The sequence below is a fragment of the Talpa europaea genome, assembly GCF_964194135.1.
Source record: "Talpa europaea genome assembly, chromosome: 7".
Lineage (NCBI taxonomy): Eukaryota > Metazoa > Chordata > Mammalia > Eulipotyphla > Talpidae > Talpa > Talpa europaea.
In genome coordinates, this window is record NC_140074.1 from 67,061,284 (window position 1) to 67,084,488 (window position 23,205).

Below are 23,205 nucleotides of genomic sequence, written 5' to 3' on the forward strand. Positions count from 1 at the left end.
AGAAATGGAGAGGGAATGACATCCATGGTGAAGGACCGAGCTTGGGGAGAGTGAGAGAAATCCGAAAGTAGGGCTTGTTTTCTGGAAGCAGTAAAATATCCAGTTTGGTTGACTGTTGGCAGAGGAATAGAGAATGATAATACAAGTGGATTTGGTGGTGGGTGAGGACCTCGAAGCTGAAGCATTTGCTGTTAATCCTGTAAGCAATGAGGAGCCACTGATGATCCAAAGTCAGGAACAAATGACCTTTGGGAATGATCCCTCAGGCACTGTAGGAGGCATCTACTGGAAGGAAGAAATGGGAGTGGTATTGCAAGAGGGGAGAGAAAGGATACGACTTGAAGAAAGTGGGGACTGTGAGACAGTAGCTGCCACTGGATTATAAGACAGAGGGTTAGAGGGAGCCTTAATTGTGCCCTAATGAGAATGGTGTCTGTACATTTAACTAGAATTGTAAAGGCAGCTCCCTGAAGCCATATCCTCAGTCAACGTCTGTGCAGAGACGAGGGGAGCCTTTTCCCAACCATTTGCCAACCCACTGACCTATACTTCGAAATCCCTTCCCCCAGGGCATCTCATTTGTGCCCCCTCATAAGCCCAGGCTGTATTGTCCAAAGAGAACAGAATAGGGAAAAAAGAAACAAAGAAAAGCTGAAAATCAGAAAAAAGAGGTATTTACAAAACATGTGCCGGGGAAGCCAAAACAGATTCCAACCATTTCTGCTGGAGATTTTATGGGGAGAGACATACCCCAAATGGGCTTTAAATTATATTGTGCTCCCCATAAAAAGTGGGAAATCTTGGCAGCTGGCTTTTACACCAGCCCTCTCTATCTGCTCAGCGCTCCCCAGAAGGCAGGGATGCAGATGCTAGGAGATGCAGACCTGTGCAGGCAACCCAGTGCAGGGGAAAGAACTCCAGGTGGGGGGCCCAAAGATCTGCATTCCTGAGCAGCCTCAGTTCCTCAGCCCCTGACATTAGGCCAAGTGTTAGCCTGACTGGACAGGTCTGAAGCACCTGTGTGCTCTACATTTAGATGACTTGCACCACTGGTGTGCAGAAACTTACAAAGAACCCCTATAAAATTGTGTGGGTATGTGGGAGGAGATAAAGGGTGAAGACAAAGAGACTTGATGGGCAATTCTTACCCTAATTCTTTCATAGGGTGATAGAAAGATCAGACCTGACCATAGATGGATAAACTCTTTGACAAGGTTTAAATTATTACTTTTTTTAAAATTGAAAAACTACCCCTGAACAAAGAAATATTTGAAATGGTGTTCAGAGAGAGCATGATCTAGGAGTTGGTTGGTATTTTACTCTGTTCTGTATCCCTGCTGGATGATTCCATTACTGGAACCACCATTTCCTCATTATAAAACATGTTATATATGTTTTAGGGTATCTCCCTTAAAAGGGCACCCACAGGGAAAGGACACCAGTGGCAACCACTATGGAGTCCCAGGTGGGGCTGTGAATGACAAGAGTCCAGTGATTTAAATTCTGACTCATCTCTGGGGTTCTTCAATTTTCTAAAGATTTTTTTCTAGCTTTATGGAGATATAATTGAAACATATCACTATGTAAATCTAAGGCATACCACATGATGGCTTGATATACTTACATATTACAAAACAATTACCCCACAGCATTAGCTAACACCTCCATCCCGCCACATCATTACTGTTATGGTGAGAACATTTAAGATCTAATTTCTGAGCAACTGCCAAGTGTGTGTGTGTGTGTGTGTGTGTGTGTGTGTGTGTGTGTGTGTATATATACATACATATATATGTGTATATATATATATATAATGAACTAGCACTAACAGGTTGTACCTTAGACCCCACCCCAGACTTTATCCCTCTTCTAACTGGAAAACTTTACCTTTGACCGACATCTCCCCATTTCCACCCCCATTCTAGTCTCTATTTCTGTGAGTTTGGCTTTTTTAGATTTCACATCAGTAAGTTCATACACTATCACAAAAATGCTCATGAGGCCAAGAGGTACTTCTCTCCAACTCAGGGCTGCACGATCAGGTGAAATGCATTTTTACAGAGTCACTATGTTTCCCAAATCAATTTATTTCTATTGCATTTCTCATATAACACAAAATTTAATGGAATAGTGTGGCAATTTTTTAAATGATGAGCATCCAAAGATACAAGTTCTAGGACTACGTAAGTTGATTTTACTATAAAAATAGTCACTTACATACTGGTATTGAGTTAGGTCAGGTGTGACAACTATAAAACTTTAAAAAGGAATCATAAAACCCTAGAAGAATTACTTGGCAACTATCTGTAAGTTCTCGGTCCCCTTTAATGAAATCAACGTTGTACATCATTTTTGGTACATTAGAAACATGGTTTATAGTGGATAGCATGGGACTCCAATCAGCTGACCCAAATTCAAAGAAGAGGCTGTGGGCCTACATCAAATAATTGGCAAGGGTATATACCTTTACATATTTTAGTTAATATGAAATGTTTAATGTGCATTATTATTTTTTATGATTCCCTGCTTAATGAAAATTTTCTATTAACTACCAATCTACGGAGCTTCATAAATAAAGTTTCCTAGGGCAAGAAACTCAACTTAAACCCAGACAACCCTCTCCTGATTAGTCTGTCTCCCCACTCAGGTGAGAAAAAGTTTAAGGAAAAAATCACTGCTTTATCAATCATGTCAAATACCCCACCAGAAAGAAAGAGATACCCACCCCCGACTCACTGTGGCAATTGTTCTCTTTCTGGCTCCTCCCTTGCTGAGTTTCTTCTTTTAGTCTCCAGACAGATAATCTTATTTTCTTTTTCTCTGTCTCTTTCATATGTATCTGTTATGAATGTATATGTGTGTAGACAAATATATAAAGTGTAGATATATATAAATGTGTATATTTCATTGGATATAGCATTACAGATAGAGAAATGTAATTTTTGCTTTCAAGTATGGGTGAGGGAAGAAGAAGACTCCCTACTTGAGATCTAGAGAAAACCTGGAGGTAGATTCTAGGGCCAGACCATGCATGGAGCAGTTCTGGAAAGCTGGCTTCATATTTAATATAAGATGTTCAAAGAGATTTCTCCAATCACACTATCTCCATAAAATACTGTGGCAGGAACATGAAGCATGTTCCTTTCAATATATTGTACATGGGGCATGAAGGACAATGCTGTGGTCTGGGCACAGTGCTGTGCTTGTAGAACATTTCAAGAAAGTCTGTTCAAATGAAATTGGAGGTTCAGTGTTACAGATGAAACTGTAACATCTCTTTAGTTCAAGCCCAGAGCAATTCAGACTTCCCTAATTCTTCATGAAACCAGTCTGATTAACCAGTACCCAATGAAAAGATGACTTCATTAAAATCTCTGAGCTGCCTGCAAGGCACCGGTTGAGTGACCTTGTACAAGTCACTTCCTCTCAGTTGTGTCACCAAAGGTGACTGTTCGGCACATATTTATCCCTTATTCCACAAGGAGCCAGCGAATTCCATCTTGATCACTTCTGGGAAATGAGAATGGCCTGGTGGGGCAGGGGGCAGAGGAGAGGGGGGGGCCACTCACTTTTTTTCCCTTACAATAGCCCTGAATTGTTTGAATGTGCATACAGTAAGTTCATACTCCTTTTGTGAAAAATTAACATTAAGGTTAAAAATTCCATAAGCATGCATGCATGGCTGCTGGAGTTGCAGATATTAAAAGACGAGATGTTTAACTTAGGAAGCGTACAGACGAACAAGAGAGACAGACGATTAGACAATCACGGTATTTCCGTGAAAACAGACTGCAGTGAATAGACAATGTGCTTGGAGATAACTTGGGGGAGTCAGGAAGCAGGGAAGATACATTGCAGTTGGATCTGAAGAGATAGGGTGTAGTTATGAGGCCAGAAAGATATTTTTAAATGTCCATATTAAAGGGAAGCTGACAATTAAGTGGGCAAAATTTAAATTTTAAACTAATAATGATATCTTTGTCACAGTGGTTGGACGACATCCATGTTTCCAAAAGTGTGGGATGAGAGATGAATTTAGATGGCACATGAATGTTTTTTTTTTTTTTTCTACTTCAATAGTTACAGACGCTTTTATAAGCTACCTTCCATTTATAGCAAGTTGTCCTGGGGTTCCATTCATGATGATACAAATTCCCCTTTAAAAATAAGTATAGCTAATCCCATTTAGCATGTGACCTTGTGCAATGGACTGGATCATTCTGAACGGCCATGTCTTCATCTGTAATATGGAGATACTAAAAATACCCGTGGAAGGGAGTTTAAATCAAAAAGTGCGAATGTTATTATCCCAACAGACTAGGAACTCCTCGCATTTCTGTGTCTCCAGGGACTCAATGCAGGGTCTGGGCTGGAGGAACCACTGCATAATGACTGAAGGGGCTTAGTGCCAGGCAAGGGGAATGGAAGGTGAACCAGGGGTTTTAGGTCAACTGGTTCAGTCTAGGATATGTGAGTAGAATTCATTTCCCCAGGTGGTCACTTAATCTCAGCTGAGAGATATGAAGAGGGACTGCCGTTTATTTGAGGTCACACAGCAGGCCAATGGCAGAACTCAGACTAGAATCCAAGGCTTCTGCTCACAAATCAGCACAGTTTGGTATTTATTAGACTTGCAAAACCTATTTGATTTTCCAAGGTGGGAAACTGCCCCTTCTCAGTCACCAGCCTTTCCATCCATGCACCTCCTGGGGAGCAGCAACCTTTGGTTCCCCAGCTGGGGGAAGGGAGGCAGGGAACAAATGGACACCATTGCCTAGAGGCCTCTGCTATTTGCAGAAGTGGTTTTGAGAAGCCAGGAGAATAAAAAGAGAGAGAAAAGGAGGGAGACAAAGAGGGGAATCCTACTATTGGCAGACAGGTAATTGGTTACTCTGGGTGGTCAGCTTCTCCAGGTTGCCTCCATGGGGAGGCTAGAGAGAAGGCAATTGAAGAAGTTTCCCTAACAAATTAGTGTGAGACCACTTGAAAATTTGAGTTGCACTTGGGTTCAGAGCTGAGGGTTTGATCTTCAGAAGCCCCATAAAGGATGCAGAGAGGGAGGGAAGGGACTCAGCTTTATTCTGCAGCAGTAGCAGCAGCAGCCTCAGCAGCTCCCAGAGGGAACCCTCCCATCCCTCCTGGGCTCCTGCTAAACTGGGAGGAGGGGCTAAGAAAAACATCGCTGGAACCTCCCTGGATTTAATCTCATCACATTAGAAATGGCAGAGAAGCCCAAAAGCAGAAGGGACTTGACCACAGACATGCAAAAACACTGGGAGGAAACTCCAGGACCCCTGGCCTCTAGCTTCCACCTCCATGCCACCTCCACCCCAAGAACCCAGGGTTCCAGGAGGCTTTCATTCACAGGATTTTCTTTTAATTACTCTAAACTTCCTCTGACTGCAAAGAAGATGGGGAGGGGCCAGTCCCAGAGATTAAGGAGCAGCCTATTGTTCTGGTTTATTGAGTAAACATCAGGCAACCTTTGCTGAGTGGCAAGCCCCTCTCCTTGTGTTTTACAACCCTTGGCTCTAGGGATCCTCATGACAATTTCCTGATAACAGCAGATCAAGAGGGTAAGGGGGGCTACCCTTTAAAGTGGTACTCATCAGATAAGCCCAAAATCTAACAAGCCCTTGACATCTGATTACAGAACTGAGGCTTCGGAGGGGGACTCTGAGGGGTAGAGTGCCAAGGGGGAGAAGACCCCATAGACTATGGTGGAGGATTATGCATGCTTTGGTGGTGGGGGTGTGCTAATATACATGTGAAGAGGAATGAACCCATATCCCTAAATCATAGTTACCTCAATAAAACCCATGTTACCTCAATAAAAATAATTTAACTAAAAATCAACAATAAAATGGTGCTCACAAACTATTGTTAGGGGGAAAAGGATGTCCTAAAGCTAATCCCATACAGGCTTTGTGGACTCCACCCCCACTCCAGACCAAAGCCATCAGGACATTGGGAAAGACAAATCCCATCTGCACCAAAGGGAAGGTGGCTGGAACCTGAGGGTGGGCTTAAGCAGCCAGGTTTGGTATAAAACCAGACATGTGGGCTTTGGGGGGGGGGTTCCCTTTTTGGCTCCCTGCCAGCTCCTAGCGCTTGGCCAGCTCTCGGAGTGCCTTTGGGTTTCCAGGTTGGCGGATCGGGTAGGATGCATTAAAGACTTTATTTCCCTATTTTCTCCCTGAGTTGTACATTTCCTCATTTCCCTTTCCCTTGTAAATAAACCTTTTATTAACCTTTTGTGTATGCCTGCAATGGAGTATAAATAAGTCGCTTTTAAGCACGCAGGTGAGCATCCACAGCCAGGCAACCAGTTTTTATATTGGGGCTGCTCCGTAACACTATCACCTCCTATTCCTGCCCGTGTTCCATTTTTTTAAGCAGGAAATTTCCACTCAGCACCTAATACTAACTGTGGATATAGTTCAGACAGCAAAAAGATGAACAAGACACACATCCTACCTTCAAGTTACTGTCAGAAAAAGGTATTTTTTAAATATATGGAATAGAGAGCTACAGGGAGAGAGTGTATCTGGGTGCTACTGGTCAGGGTAGACTTCTTGGAGAAGGTGATATTTGTTTTGTGAGCAAGAGAGGAAAAGGAAGATGAACTCAGAGAGGCAGGCCAACTGGGTAGGGTTCTTTCTGTAGATTCTAGAATGGAGTTAGGATTGTGTCTTAAGAGCAATGACAGTGAAAGGTTTTCAATATTAGGAGAGTGGTAAGATCTAATTTGTTTTTGGAGATCATGCTGGCTATTGAGTAGAGCAGAGTCAGCGAACTTTTTTTTTTTTTTCCTATGAAGGGACAATTAGTAAATATTTTCAGCTTAGTGCACCAGATATTCATTGTCACTCTAACTCAACTCTGCTGCTGTAGAGAGAAAGCGACCACAGACAATACACACACAAATGAGTGTGGCTGTTTTCTCATCAATCTTTATTTATGGACACTGGCATTTTAATTTCATATAATTGCCACATATACAATATTGCTCTTCTCCGGATTTTTTTCCTACTGTTTAAACAAGTAAATAGGCTTATAGGCTGAAAAGAACAGGCCTTGAGCTGGCTTGGCCCATGCACTACCTCCTGGGAAAAAGAATGTAGAACAGAGAGGTGGTAGGGAACTATTTAAGAGGTAGAAATAATAGCTGGAGGGGGAAAGACTTGTTTGGAGAAGAAGGTGACAGTAGAAATCACAAGACATGAATAATTTTGAAAGTCATTTTAGAAGTAAAGCCAGACAGTTGAGAAGGGATGAGAAAGGCAAGGTAAGAAAGCAGAAAGGATTGTAACAGGGTGGTCCCCAGGAAAGGGGGTGGTTCCAGGTTTCCTGCCCCACCCAAAAGGAGGGTGGAGCTGAGCAGGAAAAATGATGCATAGGAAACTGAGGAAGTAAGGAAGCAGGATGGAGAGCCAGAAGGAGACCTGGAAAGGCACATGGAGCAGAGAGACACGTAAAGAAACAACACTTGCCTTTTGGTCATGGACTGGTTGACACAGATGTGGGTGAGAGACCCGTGGGGAGGTGACAATGGTGGTTTTTGTCTTGATTTTGATTTTGCTCTTTTTCTTCCAGACTTGTCTGGTTGTTTCGGATCCTTTTCTGTGGGTCCCCATTGGAAAATGCTTTAGACTTGTGGCAGGCTTTGGGGACTTGTTCTGGGCCAATCCTGCTTGGGTGAACTTTTACCCACGAGGTGAAGGGTAACTTTGGGGACTTGATTTAGAAACTATATTCTTTGCCTTTCCTGTATTGTTTCCTAATTGTATTAAAGTTCCTTCCCATTGAAGTCTCATATGTTTTGTGTTGATGTGACAGATGGAAGAACCTATTTAGAGCAGGCAGGTTTGTAGGGTCTGGGTGCCCCTCTCCCTGCCCTGTAACGGGATGACTCCTTTGCTTGAGTAACTGAGGGAATGGTAGTTTGATTTCCTGAGATGGGATAGATGGGGGTCAAGCAGGTTTGGGGACAAATCACATGTATCAGTAGTACTGTCCCTGACAGGATGAAACACCAAGTCCCTGCAGGTTGCTAGATAAAATATTCAGTTAAATACACATATCAGATAATCAGCAAGTCATTTACACACACACACACACATTATAGGGCCTCCCTGGTGGTGCGGGGGTTAAAGACACAGCACTATCACCAGCCACTGCAGCGCAAGTTCATCCCCAGCCAGTCAGCGAGAAACCCACATGGCACAGCAGACTTCTCCTGTCTTGTCCTCTGTTCCCCTTAGCAGTGTATTTCAGTACATCTGCCTGTTCTGATTCCCACTCTGTCTCTGGTGAATCCTCTCACCCCCGGCACCTCTGGCCTGTACCCCAGTTCTTGTATGCATAAATAAATAAATCTTTAAAAAAATCATGCCTGGGATAGTCATTGTTTTCCTGAAGTTCAAGTTTAACTGGCATCCTGTGTTTATTTTCTGTATCTGTTTTTATTTGACCCATATGCCAAATCTGGCAGTGGGGCATGCACATACAGAAAAATTAAAAAAAAGCTCTACCTAAGATTTGGAGGTAAAAGAGCTAAGGCTAGAAAGCTGGCAAATCATAAACTCAGGAAGAAAAGCATTCTTAGCAGAGAGGACAGCATCGCTGTTTTGGTAAGGGAGAACCGTACTTGGTGGCCTCAGAAATATGCAAGTCATTGGTGAAGTTAGAGCCGCAAGTGCACCAGGAACAGGCTGAAGGAGGTGGGGACCTCCAAGGAGGCAGGACGTGTTCAAGGGCAGATTTCCAGGTCCCCCTCCACATGCCCCAGCAGTTCCCCAACCATGTAGTAAGGTGTTTCGGATGAGCAGCTACGTTTCAAGTTAATCTGCACGTTCCAACCTACAAATTCCAGGCTGTTGTCTCTGAAAGTCTTGAAAAGAGGAAGCCAGGTCATCAGAGCAAAGGCAGAAGAAAGCAGGTACACAGTCCCTCATGGGGACTGCTGAGAATGGGCTCTGTCCACTGGAGGGAGGCAGGAGGCCCTGAATGTCCCAGGAGCAACCAGGCTCACTGGGCCTGGGGCTGGCACTTGTTTCTCTCTGGGCAGAGGCACTGTCTCTCAGCTCCCACAAAAAGACCAGATGTCTCCAGGCCTTTCCCTGCCGCCCCGCCCCTCTCCCTCCTCCACCCACAGCTGGTGCTGAAATGATTCCCCCAAATGCAGCTATTACTGTGACTGGAAATCTCTTTACTGCTGATGCTGCGCATGGAAATGTCCCTCCCCTGTTCAGCTCCTCGCAGAGCCACTTGTGACTTCCCCAGTGTCTGAGAGCAAGGCTTTGTCAGTGTGTCCCACCAGAAGGGAGAGGATTCTGCCGGCTTGCCTCCCCCAGCACCCACCTGCCTTAGACCAGCCTCTAAGAGCTACTTTGTCCAAACTGTCCTCAGACAACCCCGAGATTCTGCTTCCCCTGTTTCAGGAGAATAAGCAGAGCTCAATGGTCAGTCTCATCCTTTCTGACCAACTGGGGGGCAAGGAGGCGGAGAGGGAATGCACTGGAGTGGAAAGTGGGGAAGGAAGGGGAAACCGCATACTTTATTCCTACCTCCACCTCCTTTCAGAACAAGGACTCTAGGTGGCTAAGGGACACAGCGTGCAAACTGCACCAGACAGAGAGTGTAGGGAGGGGGGCTTTGCATGCCAATCTGGCAAGGATGGCAGGGTTCAGCCTAAGGATTCAAACCCAGGGCTTTTGGTCTTCTGAGCTGGCACAGTCCTCCAGAACATGGCCCCCCAGTGAGAGGAGCTGGGCCACAGGCTGCATTTTGCTTTGGATGAGTCCAGGGACATGGAAAATGTACTTCTCTTTGCTGAGTAAATGAGGGAGCTGGGCTGGCTCTCAGAGGCATTTTGTTTCCCAGTTCTAATATTCTAGAATTATTCACTATTTATTTGGATTTTACAGTATTATAATATATATAAATATTGTATGTTATTATATTGACCCATACATATAGATCATGTAATACAGATCCCAGTGTCAGAGTGAAAACACCAAAACTGCACAATGCTGGTCTAAGAAGCACTAGGTACACAAAAGTGAACTTAGATGGAGTAGAGGAATATAAGGAAATGCACCTGGTCAACAGGAGCTGTGTCTCACACAGCAGGTACCCTGATAAAAAGAGAAGGCCGAACCTCTATAAGTTCCTGGTAGATCACTAGTAAAACATCCCCAGCAAAACACGAACCCTGGCATAAGGTGGGAAATCCCTATGGAGAAGAGAAGCTTGAAAGGGAAGAAAAAAAGGGAAACAAGGAAGGAGGGAGGAAGGAAGGAAAGAAAAAATGCAAGAAGGAAGAGAAGCAGAGAAATCTGCTTGTCAAATAGTCCGGGGATAATGAGGGGCATCTAGAGAAAATGAGACAAGGTCTGGTTCTCTCTTGGCAAACCAGCAAGGAGTGACGGGGCCTGGGGAATGCTGAGTCAGCTCTTGGTGGTGCAGAAACTAGTTGTTCAGTCCCTCGGGCCTGGGAGGCTGTCACACCTGAAGTTCCTATATAAGAAACGTCTGCAACTTCTTGGTAATGAGAAGAGGGAGAGATAAAAAGTAAAAGAGGCTGTCAAAGAGATGAAAACTCACGAGCACTTCCAGTTCAGCGCCACTTGCCTGGCAGAGAAAGCATAGGCTTTGGAGCTAGGCTAAGCTGGGTTTGGACCCAACTCAGCTGTGTGGTCTTGGTGTGTTACATAAACCCCTGAGCCTGAGCTCCCCTAAAATATGGGATAAATGCTACTCAGCTCACCAAGGCAGACAGGATGACGTAAGACCACAGATGTGCCAGCAAGGCATCACTGGGCAGACTAGGTGTGCCTTAACGGTCCCTGTATTCAGCACCCACCCCAGGCCAGAATGGTAAAGCCTGGAGTTCCAGCCCCTCTGGCCCTGCTGGTCCAGTCGCCCTGCGCTAAGGTGGGAAAAATACATACCAGGCTATAAATCAATAGCTTGGGATCTGCTGCCATTATCACCACTGAGGGGCTATGGAGGCCTATAGCATCTTTACAGCGAAGCATTTCCCTTAGGTAATCTTAATAATCTTCCTGATTATGACACCTGGTATTCCCAGTACCATGAATATTCAGTGCCTCTCTATTTGCCACAATACAAAGCTTCTAATCCCTTCTCAGACTACCCCAGTATGATACAGAGGAAGGAGGAGGTCGAGGAAATTGCTGTGGGAGCTCCAAGAGGGCAGGCTTTATGGGAGAGAGCACTCCAGCTCAGCCTGAGGGAACAGGTGGAATGCCAACACCTCTGTGTTTTTCCCAGGATGGACTCTGGGATGAGGCAATCCCGGGTTCTAGTCATCTCTATTCCCCTAAACACCCAGAATGTGCCAAGTGCAGGAGGAAGTGTCGGGACCCCAGAGAAGAAGGAGGCCTGTTCTCTTTTTGCGGGGCTCATGGGCAAAATAGACCATGCAGGCAAGGAGACCACAGCTCTGTTCTCATCTTCCTCCAAGCCATGTTCATCTAACTGATCAGACCCTCCAGGCCTTTCTGCCTCCACCTCTGCTCTCTGTGGAGCAGCCTGAGGGGGGCTTTTGAAACATAAGTCACATACTGACACTCCTTTGCCTAAAATCCTGGCTGGTTCTTTTTTCCCCCAAGGATAAAACCCCAGTTCTAATAGCAGAGCCCATGGCCCCCTGTGCCTCCCTGTTCCCGCTCCTGCCATGTCCCACTCCTCACCCCCACCACCTTGCTCATGCTTTCCTAATGGCCCTTGAACACCAAGGATCTGCCCCTGAATCAGAGCCTTGCTGGAGTGGTCTTAGTCTGGAATGTTCTTCTCTTAGATATCTGCTTTGCTAACTCCTTCAAGTCTTGTTTCCAATCCTACATTCTCAATGAGCTCCTACCATTCTACCCCAATTCAATTATTAAAACCAATGGCCTTGGTTTTATATAATTTTCTTATTTCTTATGCTTATTGTTATTGTCCTCTCTGCACTATACATACACACATACACACACACACACGCACGCACACACATACACACTCTCCTGGATATAAGCTCTGTGATGCAGGAATCCATGTCTTGTTTCCTGATATATCCTAGAACAATGACGGAACTTTGTAGGTGCTCAGAGGTTCCTAAGTGACTCCCATTATTGTAGCAGTCTTAAAACTAACAGTGGGAGCCAACTATCTCCCAACATGAACAGGTCAGGGAAAGCTTCAAAGATAACTGACATTGGAATTCAGTCATGAAAGCAAAAGGGAATTCTCCCAGCGGTGGTGGAGCCATTACAAAACCAGAAGGAAGGATTAACATAAGACCGTCTGGGGAGAAGCTGATCCTGGACCGTGGACACATACTACGAGCTTGAACTTCATACTAAGAACCACGGGGCAGCAGTGAAGTGCTTCAGGGGAGAATAGCCACACTCAGGCTTGGGTTTTTAATGGAATCACTCTGTCTGCACATACAGATGATGGATCAGACAGGATAAGTCCAGTGAGTTGACTGTCGAAATGATAGTGCGGAGAAGTGCTGAGGACTGAGCCGGCCAGGGCTGCTGTGGATGAAGAAATGAGCCTTCCTCGGGGGAAAACCTTAACTGTTCATAACATCCAGCATTCTTGTCAACACTGGACTCATACGCGAGCTGTTTGCATGTTGTATTATGCCAGTAAGGGAGCCTGACTCTTAGGTGCAGTCCCCACGCAGCCCCTCCCCAGGCCAGAAGGAAGTCATTATGGAGTGTGATGTCCGAAAGGGCGACAGACCAAGAGCCAGAGAAGGAGCGTCCTGGCAATAAAGACTGGAGCACATCCTGCCAAGCATGGCTGCCTGCCTCCTCATGGGGCAGAAAGGCTATGACTGTGCTGGAAGGAAAGGAACAGCAGCTCTCTCGCTATAGTTAATCTTCTGTTGCCACTAGCTGGTCAGTGTGAGAACTTGGGAAAGGATCAGCCTGGAAAGGAAGCATCCGGGAAAAGCTGCTGCACCTCAAGGTTAAATCTGATTCTTTCTTTCCTTTCCTAGAAAAGAGCAAGCTTCTTCCAGGCACCAGCAAGGCAGCTAGAGTTAAAGGCGAGGAGGCTTCCTCCTCCCCCAGAACAAAAACCCTCAGCTCAGGTTCTCAGAGGAGATTGGAGCCAACCAGCCAGATTCTTAGGCAAGAAACAAATTCAATTTTCCAAGGGATATTTTTCTCCTTCAGAGTTTTGGGTTTTGCAGGGAGAGGCAGGTAAAGGGGTGCCTTTAGGGTGTGCAGCCTAGCTGGAGACACTGAGAGGTGCTCCCAGGGACATGTCTCAGAGATCTGGTGTCAGGATGGGAAGAATCCAGAGTGGGCTCCCAGATCTCTGGGGCTACGTTGGAATTGCACATCCTGCTGTGTTTCCCCTAGAATGGTCCTCGTCCTGTCATAAGTGGGTAGATTCAATGTGCTCTGAGAAGCTGAGATGCTGTGAGGCCATCAGAGTCGGTGGTCGTGTTAATAGTTTCAGGACTTCACCCAAGTAAGTCACTGTCACTCTCTACCCTTCTCTCCCCAGCACAGATCACACCTATCTAAGACAGCCAAGGCTTAGTTCACAGCAAAGCAAGGAGGTGAGAAGTAGGAGGCTTTGCCTGCCAGAGGCCTAGGCAATTCTACTGCTGGACTCATGGAGAATTAAAATCATAGAAATATCTATTAAAATTAAAGAATAGGCTTGCAGCCTGAGGGCTCAGAGCAGGAAAACCATGAAGCTCACCGTCACCCCAAAACTTGCAGAGCTCTGCTGTGTCGGCTGGTGCCATTCATGCCCAAAAACAGCAAATCTGGCCTTGAGCGAACTTGAGCCTGTCTCAACACAGCTGAAACCAATCCTCCTCTCTCCCTGCCCCATTACTCTCTCAGTAACAGAGTCTTTCTGAGGGCAGACAATACATTTCCCTCTGCCATGAGTATGAAATAGGTATCTTCCTATTTCAGCTGGCGAAGAGATGGAGATGGTGTGAGGAGAGTGAGAAAGGAGGAAAAGACTCACATCAGAGACCACAGAACACGGATCATCCTAGGACCCCTATTTTTATTGTCCCGGACACCTGGGACATCACAGCAGATGGCAACTTCAAGTCTGGGGCTACTCATATACAGATTTAGCAATGAGGACTTGGTGACCAAATCAGGAAATAACTTACTTTTCTTTTTTAAACCTAGCTTTGCTCGAAGACATCAAAATCACTTCTCTCTCTCTCTCTCTCTCTCTCTCTCTCTCTCTCTCTCTCTCTCTCTCTTTTCTGTCTCTCTCATACACATAAACACATAGAAACAAAAACAGAAATACTGGAATTGATTTAATGCATATTCTGTGGTCAGAAATTCTACAGGAGATCCAACTTTCTACTATTTGCTTATTTTCCTCCCTCCTATGAACTGGCATCAACCTTCAGAATCAAACAAGAGAGCCAAAAAAGGCAGTCAGCCTCAACATCTCCCCAAACTTGGTCCTTTCTCCAAATGTCTACTAAACAGTCACCTCTCTGCCTGAAGGTTCACTCCAACATGCATCTCCCATCATGAAGGGTCAGCACGTGGGTGGACGGACAGCTCCTTAGGACACAGCCTCCTGGGGAGCTAAAGCTCTCCCCTTAGTGTTTGCCCTTTGGGAAGTTCCTTCAAACCAAAGGATCCTCATTCCCTGCTGGCTTTTGAAGGAAGCTCTTCCAGCTTTGTGAACTGATCTTTTAAGGCTAAACCTTCTGACCTAGTGCCTCTCCCCTTATCACTTCCAGAGGATTCTGTCCTTGGGTGTCCATTTTTATCTGTACTTTAAAGAATCCTTGCAGACCTAACCGGGTGGCATTTCAAACTATCTCCCTTTCACCCGGACTAGTCAGCTCCCTGCACAGTGCATCCTTTTGGGCCAGATCTTCAGGGCGCTGCCAGTACTCACGCAGGTGCATTTAAAGACGCATTACTGGATAGCTTTTCCCCACCCCTGCCAAAAACAGAGCACACACTTCACTTGTGGGATTTACATGACCAAGCAAATTAGTAAGAAATGTTGAAAATGAAAAGTTCTAAATTTTATCTCTTTCCCCTCCTTCTGTTAAATCAAGGTTGATGGTAAACAGTCCGGCCTCACCAGTATCAAGCACAGGAAGAAGGATGCCATTTCCCTACCTGTGGGCATGAAAGTTAAATCCACAAGCAGACTCCAGGGCTGCCTGAGGGTAGATGAGGCCCGAGTGATATGCCAGCTCACCTCAGAAGCCCTGCACTGCCAGTTGCTGCTCTTCAAAATCTTTCTTTTCAATCAGTTCTTCCCAACACCCCCATGTTACTGGCAAAGGAAAGGAGACAGTGAGAAGTAGGAGGAGCTAATCAGAGTGACGGAGTGGGTCAGGGCACTTCAAGTTCATAGAATCTTTACACGGAAGGATTATTTTAGGGCTCATCTACCCACTCATATTACAACACAAAGAACTGAAGCTCTGGGGGATAAGTGACTTACTCAAGGTCACAGGAAGCCAACGGCTGAAATTTCCAGATCCTAACCAGCAGTAAGTCCCCTAACCGTACCGGAGCATTCAGATTCCCCTCCAGGCTACTCTCCGAGACCTAGCTCAGTTTCTTTCCTGTCCAGGAAGTATCCCCAGCTTGACCTGAATCTACAGAGAGGTCTTCCCTTCCCTCTTTGATGTCATTTAAAGTGACATTCAATACATGCCCTTTGACATCCCATGAGCTGGCAGGGTCAGTGGAGGTCATCTAACTCATACCTGACTTTCCATCTCTCACACTTCCGTGCAACCGAGTAACTGAAGTTCCTGTAGAGAACGACTCTTTCACATCAAAGATTGTTATATTTCTTTTCAGGCCCTGGCACCATGTCATAAACATCACCAGCCTTGCAGAGCATATTAGATACAGGATGCCTGTTCAGCAGCTACCAAGAAGGCAGGTGCCCGGTCGACTGAGATTCCAGTTCCAACTCTGCCATTTACTCAGAGGGTGACCTAGGACCATGTACTTCACTTCTCTAAGAATGCTCCCAATTGGGTAAAGGGGGAGCAACAGCCTTGCCCATTCCATACATTTCATGTGAATTGATAATATACGGCAAGAGTAAAGCCCTCAGCACCCCATTCACAAGTCAATAACTATTAGCTATTCCTTGATCACTTTCAAGGGAATTCACTTTGTCAATGCCATTGATTTATAATCAGATTCAAAAGAAGAGAAACAGATACAGAAACTTGGAGGATCTTTCACCTCAGAGGGAGACTTAGTGCAACATAAAGCAGGCTGGAACATGATACAGCAAGTGGAACTGTAAAGAGGATGAGGCCTGGGGTAAAGTCTTTCAAGTCTATGCATTACCAATAATCCAGCTAATAACTCAAAGAGAGGCAGAGTGGAGGGGGAGGTGGGACGAGGCATGGAGGTAGCTTTGGCAATGGGGGTGGTGGGCAGTGTGTGCAAAATTATGTTGAGGTCCGCCAACTGGACTTAGAATAAAATGGGGATTCTGCCTTATTGTTTGTTCTTCCCCCTTCAAGGCCAGATACCTTTTACCACTGCCAACTCTGGGACCACAACCCAAAGCATGGCTGGAGGGCTTAGGCAGACACCATCACCCCCTAGTGGTGGCTCCACACACACCCCACTATTGGCAGGATTTGGCATTTACTGACTGTATGCCCAGGTGTGGCCTCGGACATCTCCATATCCCTTGAACTGGTGAGCTAGCACCAAAAGTTCACCCCGTGCACCAGAGACAAACTCTAGGCAAAGATGTTTAAAAGGTCTGTGGATGGGATGAGGCTGCTAGGGACCCTGAAAAAGATACTGCCAGTCAGGGTACCCCCACCCCCTCCGCCACCACCACCACCAAGCTGCATTTCCAGCCAGCGTGGTCCTCCCAGAGCTCATTGTGCGCTCCGTGTTTACACGCAAACAGTGGAAGACCAACACAAATAAAAAGCCCACGTCTCCCTACACAGCTCCTGCTATACTCGGCCATCTGGTGACTACCTCGCTAGCCAAATCCCGGCGGGAGCTCCTTGAGCTGCCAGTCCAGGGCGCTGGGGGGAGAAGGAGGCAGAAACCCATTCCCCGCCTGCGTCTGAAAGACTCAGAGCTGCCAAGGAGGACGGCACCCCGCCACTCCACCGCAGGCAGTCCCCAGCCACCAGGCTCAGCCACCTGCGTCAGAAAAGGCAGAAGGCTCCAAGTGGAGGCGCCAGGAGACTCTCAGGCTGACGCACAGGTCCTGGGGGTATTCAACACTTGCAGCTCCTCACTCAACTTGTCCCAGGCTCCCAAGCTCCCAGGTCCTCCTGAAAGCCAAAGTTTAAAAAGGCAGAAATTGCTAGCTCCAGGAATTCCATGACTGGGCCAGGTCCCCTGCATCCTTGGGGAATTACAATTATTCTATTACCTGGGGTCCTTGTTTCCAAGTCAAGCCATACCCAAGAATGTCTAGGGAAGGGATCCCCATTCCTGACCTCTCAGGGCTCCCTTGGGTCCAGTGAGAGAAGGATGGGATTGGAAATGGTGGGATGGGGATGAGACACCTCGGGAAGGGCCCTTCTCTGCTGGAGAGGAGCAAGTAACTTCTAGTCAGGAGCCAGGGGTTAATTCTTTGCCCTAAGGAGCTCCATTTCTGCCCTCATCCCTTCTTGGGAATGGGCAATCCACAGATGCTCCTGGCAAAGGCTATTGGGGGGGTGTGTGTGAGTGTATATGTGCGCGTGTGATTTGCTTGAGTGTGTGTCACACACCAGATGCGCCGCCGCGGGGAAATCCCCTGGGAACCCACAAGGCAGTCTCTCCAGCCTGGCCTCCCAGAAAGCTCTGCACGCTCAGGTTACAGCCAGCTGGGGAGACCCGGGGGCCAGAAACCGGACCCTCAAGCTCTGACCCTGAGAGGGCTGGTGCACGCTCAAATCTCCAAGGCAGCCAGTCTGACAGGGAAGGGGGTGGTGTCACAAAATTACATTAAAAAATATTATGGCTCCCGGGAGAGAGGAGTCTGGTTTGTTAATTACCCTTTGGGGCTTCTCGAGCGAGCAAAGAGTTAACCTCAGTGTTTCAAGTCGCGATCCAGAAGGCGCAGACTGAGAAACTAGTCACCCCCACGAAGCCAAGGATCGGTGAAGAGCTAGAGTCTCCGGCGAGCCCCCCAGTGCCTTCCAGGCGCTGTTGTTGGCCAGACTCCGGCAACCAATCGCGCCCCGCGCCCCCAAGAGGGGAGGGGAGAGCGATGAGCGAGCGCGGGAGAGCTAAAGGGGAACAACATTTTTGTAAACGCTCTCCGAGATAATTAAGCTATCAATTACCCGGGTGGGAAATCAGCCGCGCTTCCCGCAACTCCGCGGATGGCCCGACTCCTCCGGGATTCGCGCTGGGAACCAGCAGGCACAAAGCTGCTGGCGAACTTTCTGATTAACTTTTCTGTTTGAGCCCTCAACCCCTCCTTTCTCCTGCCCCCGCCCTTTGCATCTGGCCTTTAAGTTATTATTATTGGCTCAATGAGTGAGCGGCGAGGACAAACCTGCTCCCGGCTGGGAGAGGGACAGGAAGGCGATGCGACACCGGGGATGGGGATGGAGAGAGACAGGAGAATCTGAAAGTGGAAACCTGGGGCTCTGAACCCCAGTCTCCTGAAATCACTCCATCCTCCCCAGCCCCATTTCAGAGAAGGCCAAAACTGATGCCCAGAGAGGAGAAGCGACTTGGCCAAGGTCACCCATCCCACATGGGAACCGAGCTTGTGCGGGACGAGGGATTCCACGTGAAGCTCCTCTGCTCCGATTCTCCAGAAAATCTATCCCGAAGAGCAGGGCCAACCCCAAGGCGAGAGCGAGGGGGCGGTGACCGCGGGTGGCCAGAGACCGTGCCCGAAGGAGCAGTGGGCAGCTGGACCTCCATCTGGCTTCGAAGCTGGCGACCACCCTGGCCCCTCGCCCGCGCACACTCGGCGACCCGGGGTATCCGGCGTCAGGGATGGCTCGTGGCAGAGCTCAACGTGTGAACTGCGGGGCGAAGGGACAGGTCCCCCCGCGGGCGGGTTGGCACGCCCCCGGGCTCCCGCCACGCGCTGGCCAGGACCTCCTGCCCACACGCCTTTCAACCACCTGTACGCCCTCTCGGCCCCTCCGCTGCCCTCTCCCAATCCCGCTCGGGGCAGCCCGGGGCGGGGATCCCCAGGGCGCCCCCACCCGTCCGGCTTCACTTAGGAGGTCGCGGTTGCCTGGAATCCCGCGTGTGCCGGCGCCCAGCCTTACCCAGGGTGAAGAAGGGCAGCTCGGTGTTGTCCAGGTCGTCCTGCACCGCGATGCGCCCCGGCAGCTCGTTACGCACAAAAAGCAGGAGGCGCGACTCGGCGGCGGTGCCCGAGGAGCCGGTGGCGCCCGGGGACGCGGCGGCGGCCGCTCCGGCCCCGGTCCCAGCCCCGGCCCCGGCGCGGGCGCCGCTCCAGCCGATGTCGCTCTCCCTCAGGGCGGGCAGCGTGGACACCGTGACGGTCTTGAGCCGGCAGGGGCTGTCGGGCTCCCGCGAGGCGGCGGCGCTGGCGCCGGCCGGCAGCCGCGGCGGCAGCAAGAGCAGGAGCAGCAGCAACGGCGGCGGCGCTGGCGCCGGGTGGAAGCCGAGCCTCAGCCGCCCGCGGAGCCCCGCGCTGGGGCCAGGGCTGCGCCGCGCGCCGGCAGCGGCCATGGCGGGAGGGGCTGCGGTGCTGCGAGCCGCGGAGGTGGAGAAGGGAAGGAAGAAGAGGCGGCACCGGCGGCGGCGGACGCTGAAGCGAGCCAGGACGCCGGAGCTAAGGCGCCGTGGGAGCCGCTCGCCAGCAGCCCCCAGCTCCGGGCTCCGCCTCCCGACCGGCCCGGGCCCGCCCCCCCGCGCCGCCTCCCCGGGCCCCGCCGCCCGCCCCTCTTCGCCGGCTCCCCGCGCAGACCCCGAGCGTTCCGGAGGCTCCGCCCGGCCTCGGCGGATCCCTGTCGCCCCCTCTCTTTTCCCAGGATCCCCCGAAGCCGCCCTCACGATGTTCCTTAGCCGCACCACCCGTCTCCAAATTCTTAACACTTGCGGACCTCTTCCCGAGCCCCCCTCTTTCCCCCTGGCTCAACACAGCCGGCCCAGCTTCACCCCGCCTCTGGCTCAAACAGAGGCTGCACCTGAGGGCGCACCTCAGCCCAGCCGTGCTCCAGGACCCCCTTCTTAGGGGTAGGGGGTGCCTCTGGATGGCCCTGGCTTAACTTTGTCTCCCCTCAGGCCCCATCACAGGTCCTGTACCCTTTTCCACCCCTGAAATAATTTCTTGCGGCTTCGGAGACCCCTCCCCATTCACATGCGTTCATCCTCCCATCCCCCGGGTCCCGCCTCTCCCCTGGCCCCAGGCTTTGAGGCTGCACTAGCTGCTGCTGAAGGACAGAAGAGTGTGGAACTCCACCCTGCAGCCCCCGCCCTCCCAAACTGACTTTGGCCGGGGAGCTCAGGCCTCCTAGCTGTTGCCTGGCGGGTCACCCCTTCCTGAGTCTTTATTTTGGATCCCTACTCCAAGCTTGGAGCAGCACTCCTTGGGGGCTTCTGCTTTCCGTGCGAGATTCCGGGAGAGGGTGCGAGGTGGCATCACTGCTAGGTGGGCTTCTGGCTCCCACTGGCTCCACTGCCAGAGGAGGGGACAGTTCACCAATTCTTCACCTTCAGTCCTTCTCCCAGATTCCAGGTAGCTATGAACTTAGGTCCTCAGCACAGCGGCCTTTGGCCCTGAACTGCTTCTATCTCAGCCCCACCTACCTTGGATCCTGCAGGGAGCCAGTCCCCCCGCAGGGATCTAGTGCTTGAGCGGCAGACCTTAGGTGCTCCGTTCCTTTTCTTCAGCTTTCCTCTCTCTGTTCTCTCTTTCATCTCTCCACTCATTTTCTCCTTCCTCATCTTGACTTTAATCTTATAAATGCTTCCTCCCTATAATTTGTGTGCCATTTCCCATCTCTCTGTGTTGCCTGCCCATTTGTACCTCTGTGTGGTCTTTGCTTTAACTCCTCTCTTCTCAGCACTTCCCTTTCTTTGCCTTTCTGTCTTTAACCCTTCACATGAATTGTCTTTTTCCTTCTCCCATCGTATTTCATTTTTTCAAATAACTTAGATAAAGGCAGAGGGCTGAAAAGAAGAAAAAAAAATCAAAACCTGCTTTTATGACCTTGGGCTCACCAATAATGCTTATTAATCATTCTCCCAAGTGCTAGAAATAGACACACATTAGCTTTTACACACAACCATAACCCAGTGAGATAGGTGTTGTGACTCCCACTTTCCAGATGAGGAAACTGAGATCACCTTCAGGGAGGTGAAGAGACTCCCCAAGGTCACCCAGGTAATGAGCACAAGGACTGAGATTTGAACTCTAGGCACCAAAGCCTTAACTGTGCCCGTTAAATCACAGTGTCCTTGGTGACCTTGGAAAAGCCCATGTGTCAAAGATGTGAGAGGTACATCTGTTTGCATGCATTTGGGTCTTTTTCTGTCCTGAGTTCTGAGTTTACTAATCTGGGAACCCAAGGGTGGGGAGAGGAGTGGGGGTAGACATGTGGAATCTGGCCTTTCAAGTTCTCTGATTCTAAGTCCCCTCCTGCCTCTCTGATGCACGCTCCAGTTCATTTACTCCTCCAAAATATGTGGGCCTGCCTCCCTCAGTCTCTCCTTTGTACCCTTACAATCCGCCACTATCCTCTGCAATGGGGCTTTCGGATTCTCTATGCCCCTTTCTTCAAATATGCTGACATAGTCCATTTATAGAAGTGCACACCAGGAAAAAAGGACTCCCTTATGTAAGGCAGAGTCTGTGCAAGTCCTTCATGGACCTCTGGTACAAAGGGCTGTCGAATGAGACCAACACTTTCATTCATTCATTCACCATCAAATATCCAGGGTTCCTACCAGGCACTATATTGGGATCAGAGCTGGATAAATACAGCTCCTGGCCGTAGGGAGCTTAAAATGAGGGAGGGGCACAAGGGGGCCTGATGAAGGTAAGATGGATACTCAAGTAGCTCAGATGCCAGGCAGCCAGTCAGCCATGGGTTTCTTTATGAGGTGCTTAGAAACTTATGCATGCAGAAATCAAAGAAAGCTTCCCAGAGGAGGTGGCCTTTGAGTTCAGGCATGGAGGACTATTAACACATGATGGACATTCCAGGTAAAAACTAGCATTTCCTATTGATAGCAAGTACTCAGCATCTGAATGAATTCATTCTCTACCTCAGAGGGTGCTTCCCTTTCTGAGGGAAACCCACCTCTCAGAAAGAAGCTAAATTGCTCAGATACTTTGTCAGCCTCCACTACAGCTAGGACTTGGATATGTGGCTCAGAATTCACCAGATTTCATCCACCCCAGCTGCAGGGAAGGAGGTTGGAATCAAGTAGAATCTACTTGGGAACCAAAGTGGCAACATTTGGGGCAGTTATATCCAAGTTTCTTCACTAGAGGATACAGTTCTTCCAGCCCTGCTAAGTCCCACTGTCAGGAGTGTGAATTGCCCTATTTATGCGTGGCTGAAGCTGCAACAGTAATATGTCCATCAACCAGTTCTGTGCTGTGATTTGGAGTGGTGCTCTTGACTGCTTCGACTCCAAGCGCCGATCCCATGCCCGCCTGGAGATTCTAAGTAATCTAATATCACTTGGCTGCATTCTGTTTCTGCTTAAATTAGCCACAATTGTTATCTGTTGCTTACCACTAAGACACCTACCTGAGAACACTGAATGTGGTATTAAATGCAGGGCAGAGAGGGCAAAGCTTAGAAAGTGGAATGGAAGAAGATTGGTGGGGGGAAGGAGTGAGGGAGAGAGCCAAGACAGAAAAAGCAGGCAATGCATTTGCTGTTCATTTTGAGGAGTACCAGCTTTATCTAATAGGCACTGTGGAATCTGGAATGACCACAGGGAAAGAGCTCCTATTTCTGCACACAGAGCCTATGACTTCAAACATTTTCTGGTACATCAGTGAATGATGATAAATGGTTCTTGATTTCCAGCAATAGTGAGGCTTTAGAAACAATTATGCAAAGTGTTTAACAAAATAGGTGCTCAATTAATTGTATCTGCTGCTTGGATGTATACTCCTGGTAATAGCTAGAATAAGGCTTGTTATCCTTATTCAATAGATGTGAAATTTGAGACTCAGGGAAGCTAAGAAACTTGACCTTGATCATGCAGTTATATAGAGGTGGAG

The 23,205-nt window shown here is 48.5% G+C and overlaps 1 protein-coding gene across 4 annotated transcripts in view; it reads right to left on the reverse strand.

The window, feature by feature from the left end:
- ASTN2 (astrotactin 2) overlaps positions 1-19,706 on the reverse strand; it is a gene marked incomplete at both ends in the record, with an annotated part of 818,546 nt that extends 798,840 nt beyond the window's left edge. For 3 of the 4 annotated variants that reach the window (XM_084237290.1, XM_084237288.1, XM_084237289.1), the window contains one exon: positions 19,262-19,691. In XM_084237290.1, the coding sequence (XP_084093416.1) occupies positions 19,262-19,691 (430 nt within the window). Of the gene's footprint in view, positions 1-19,261 lie in introns of all 4 variants that reach the window. The other variant, XM_084237291.1, reaches the window with a different exon arrangement.
- Between the last annotated feature and the right edge of the window lie 3,499 nt (positions 19,707-23,205).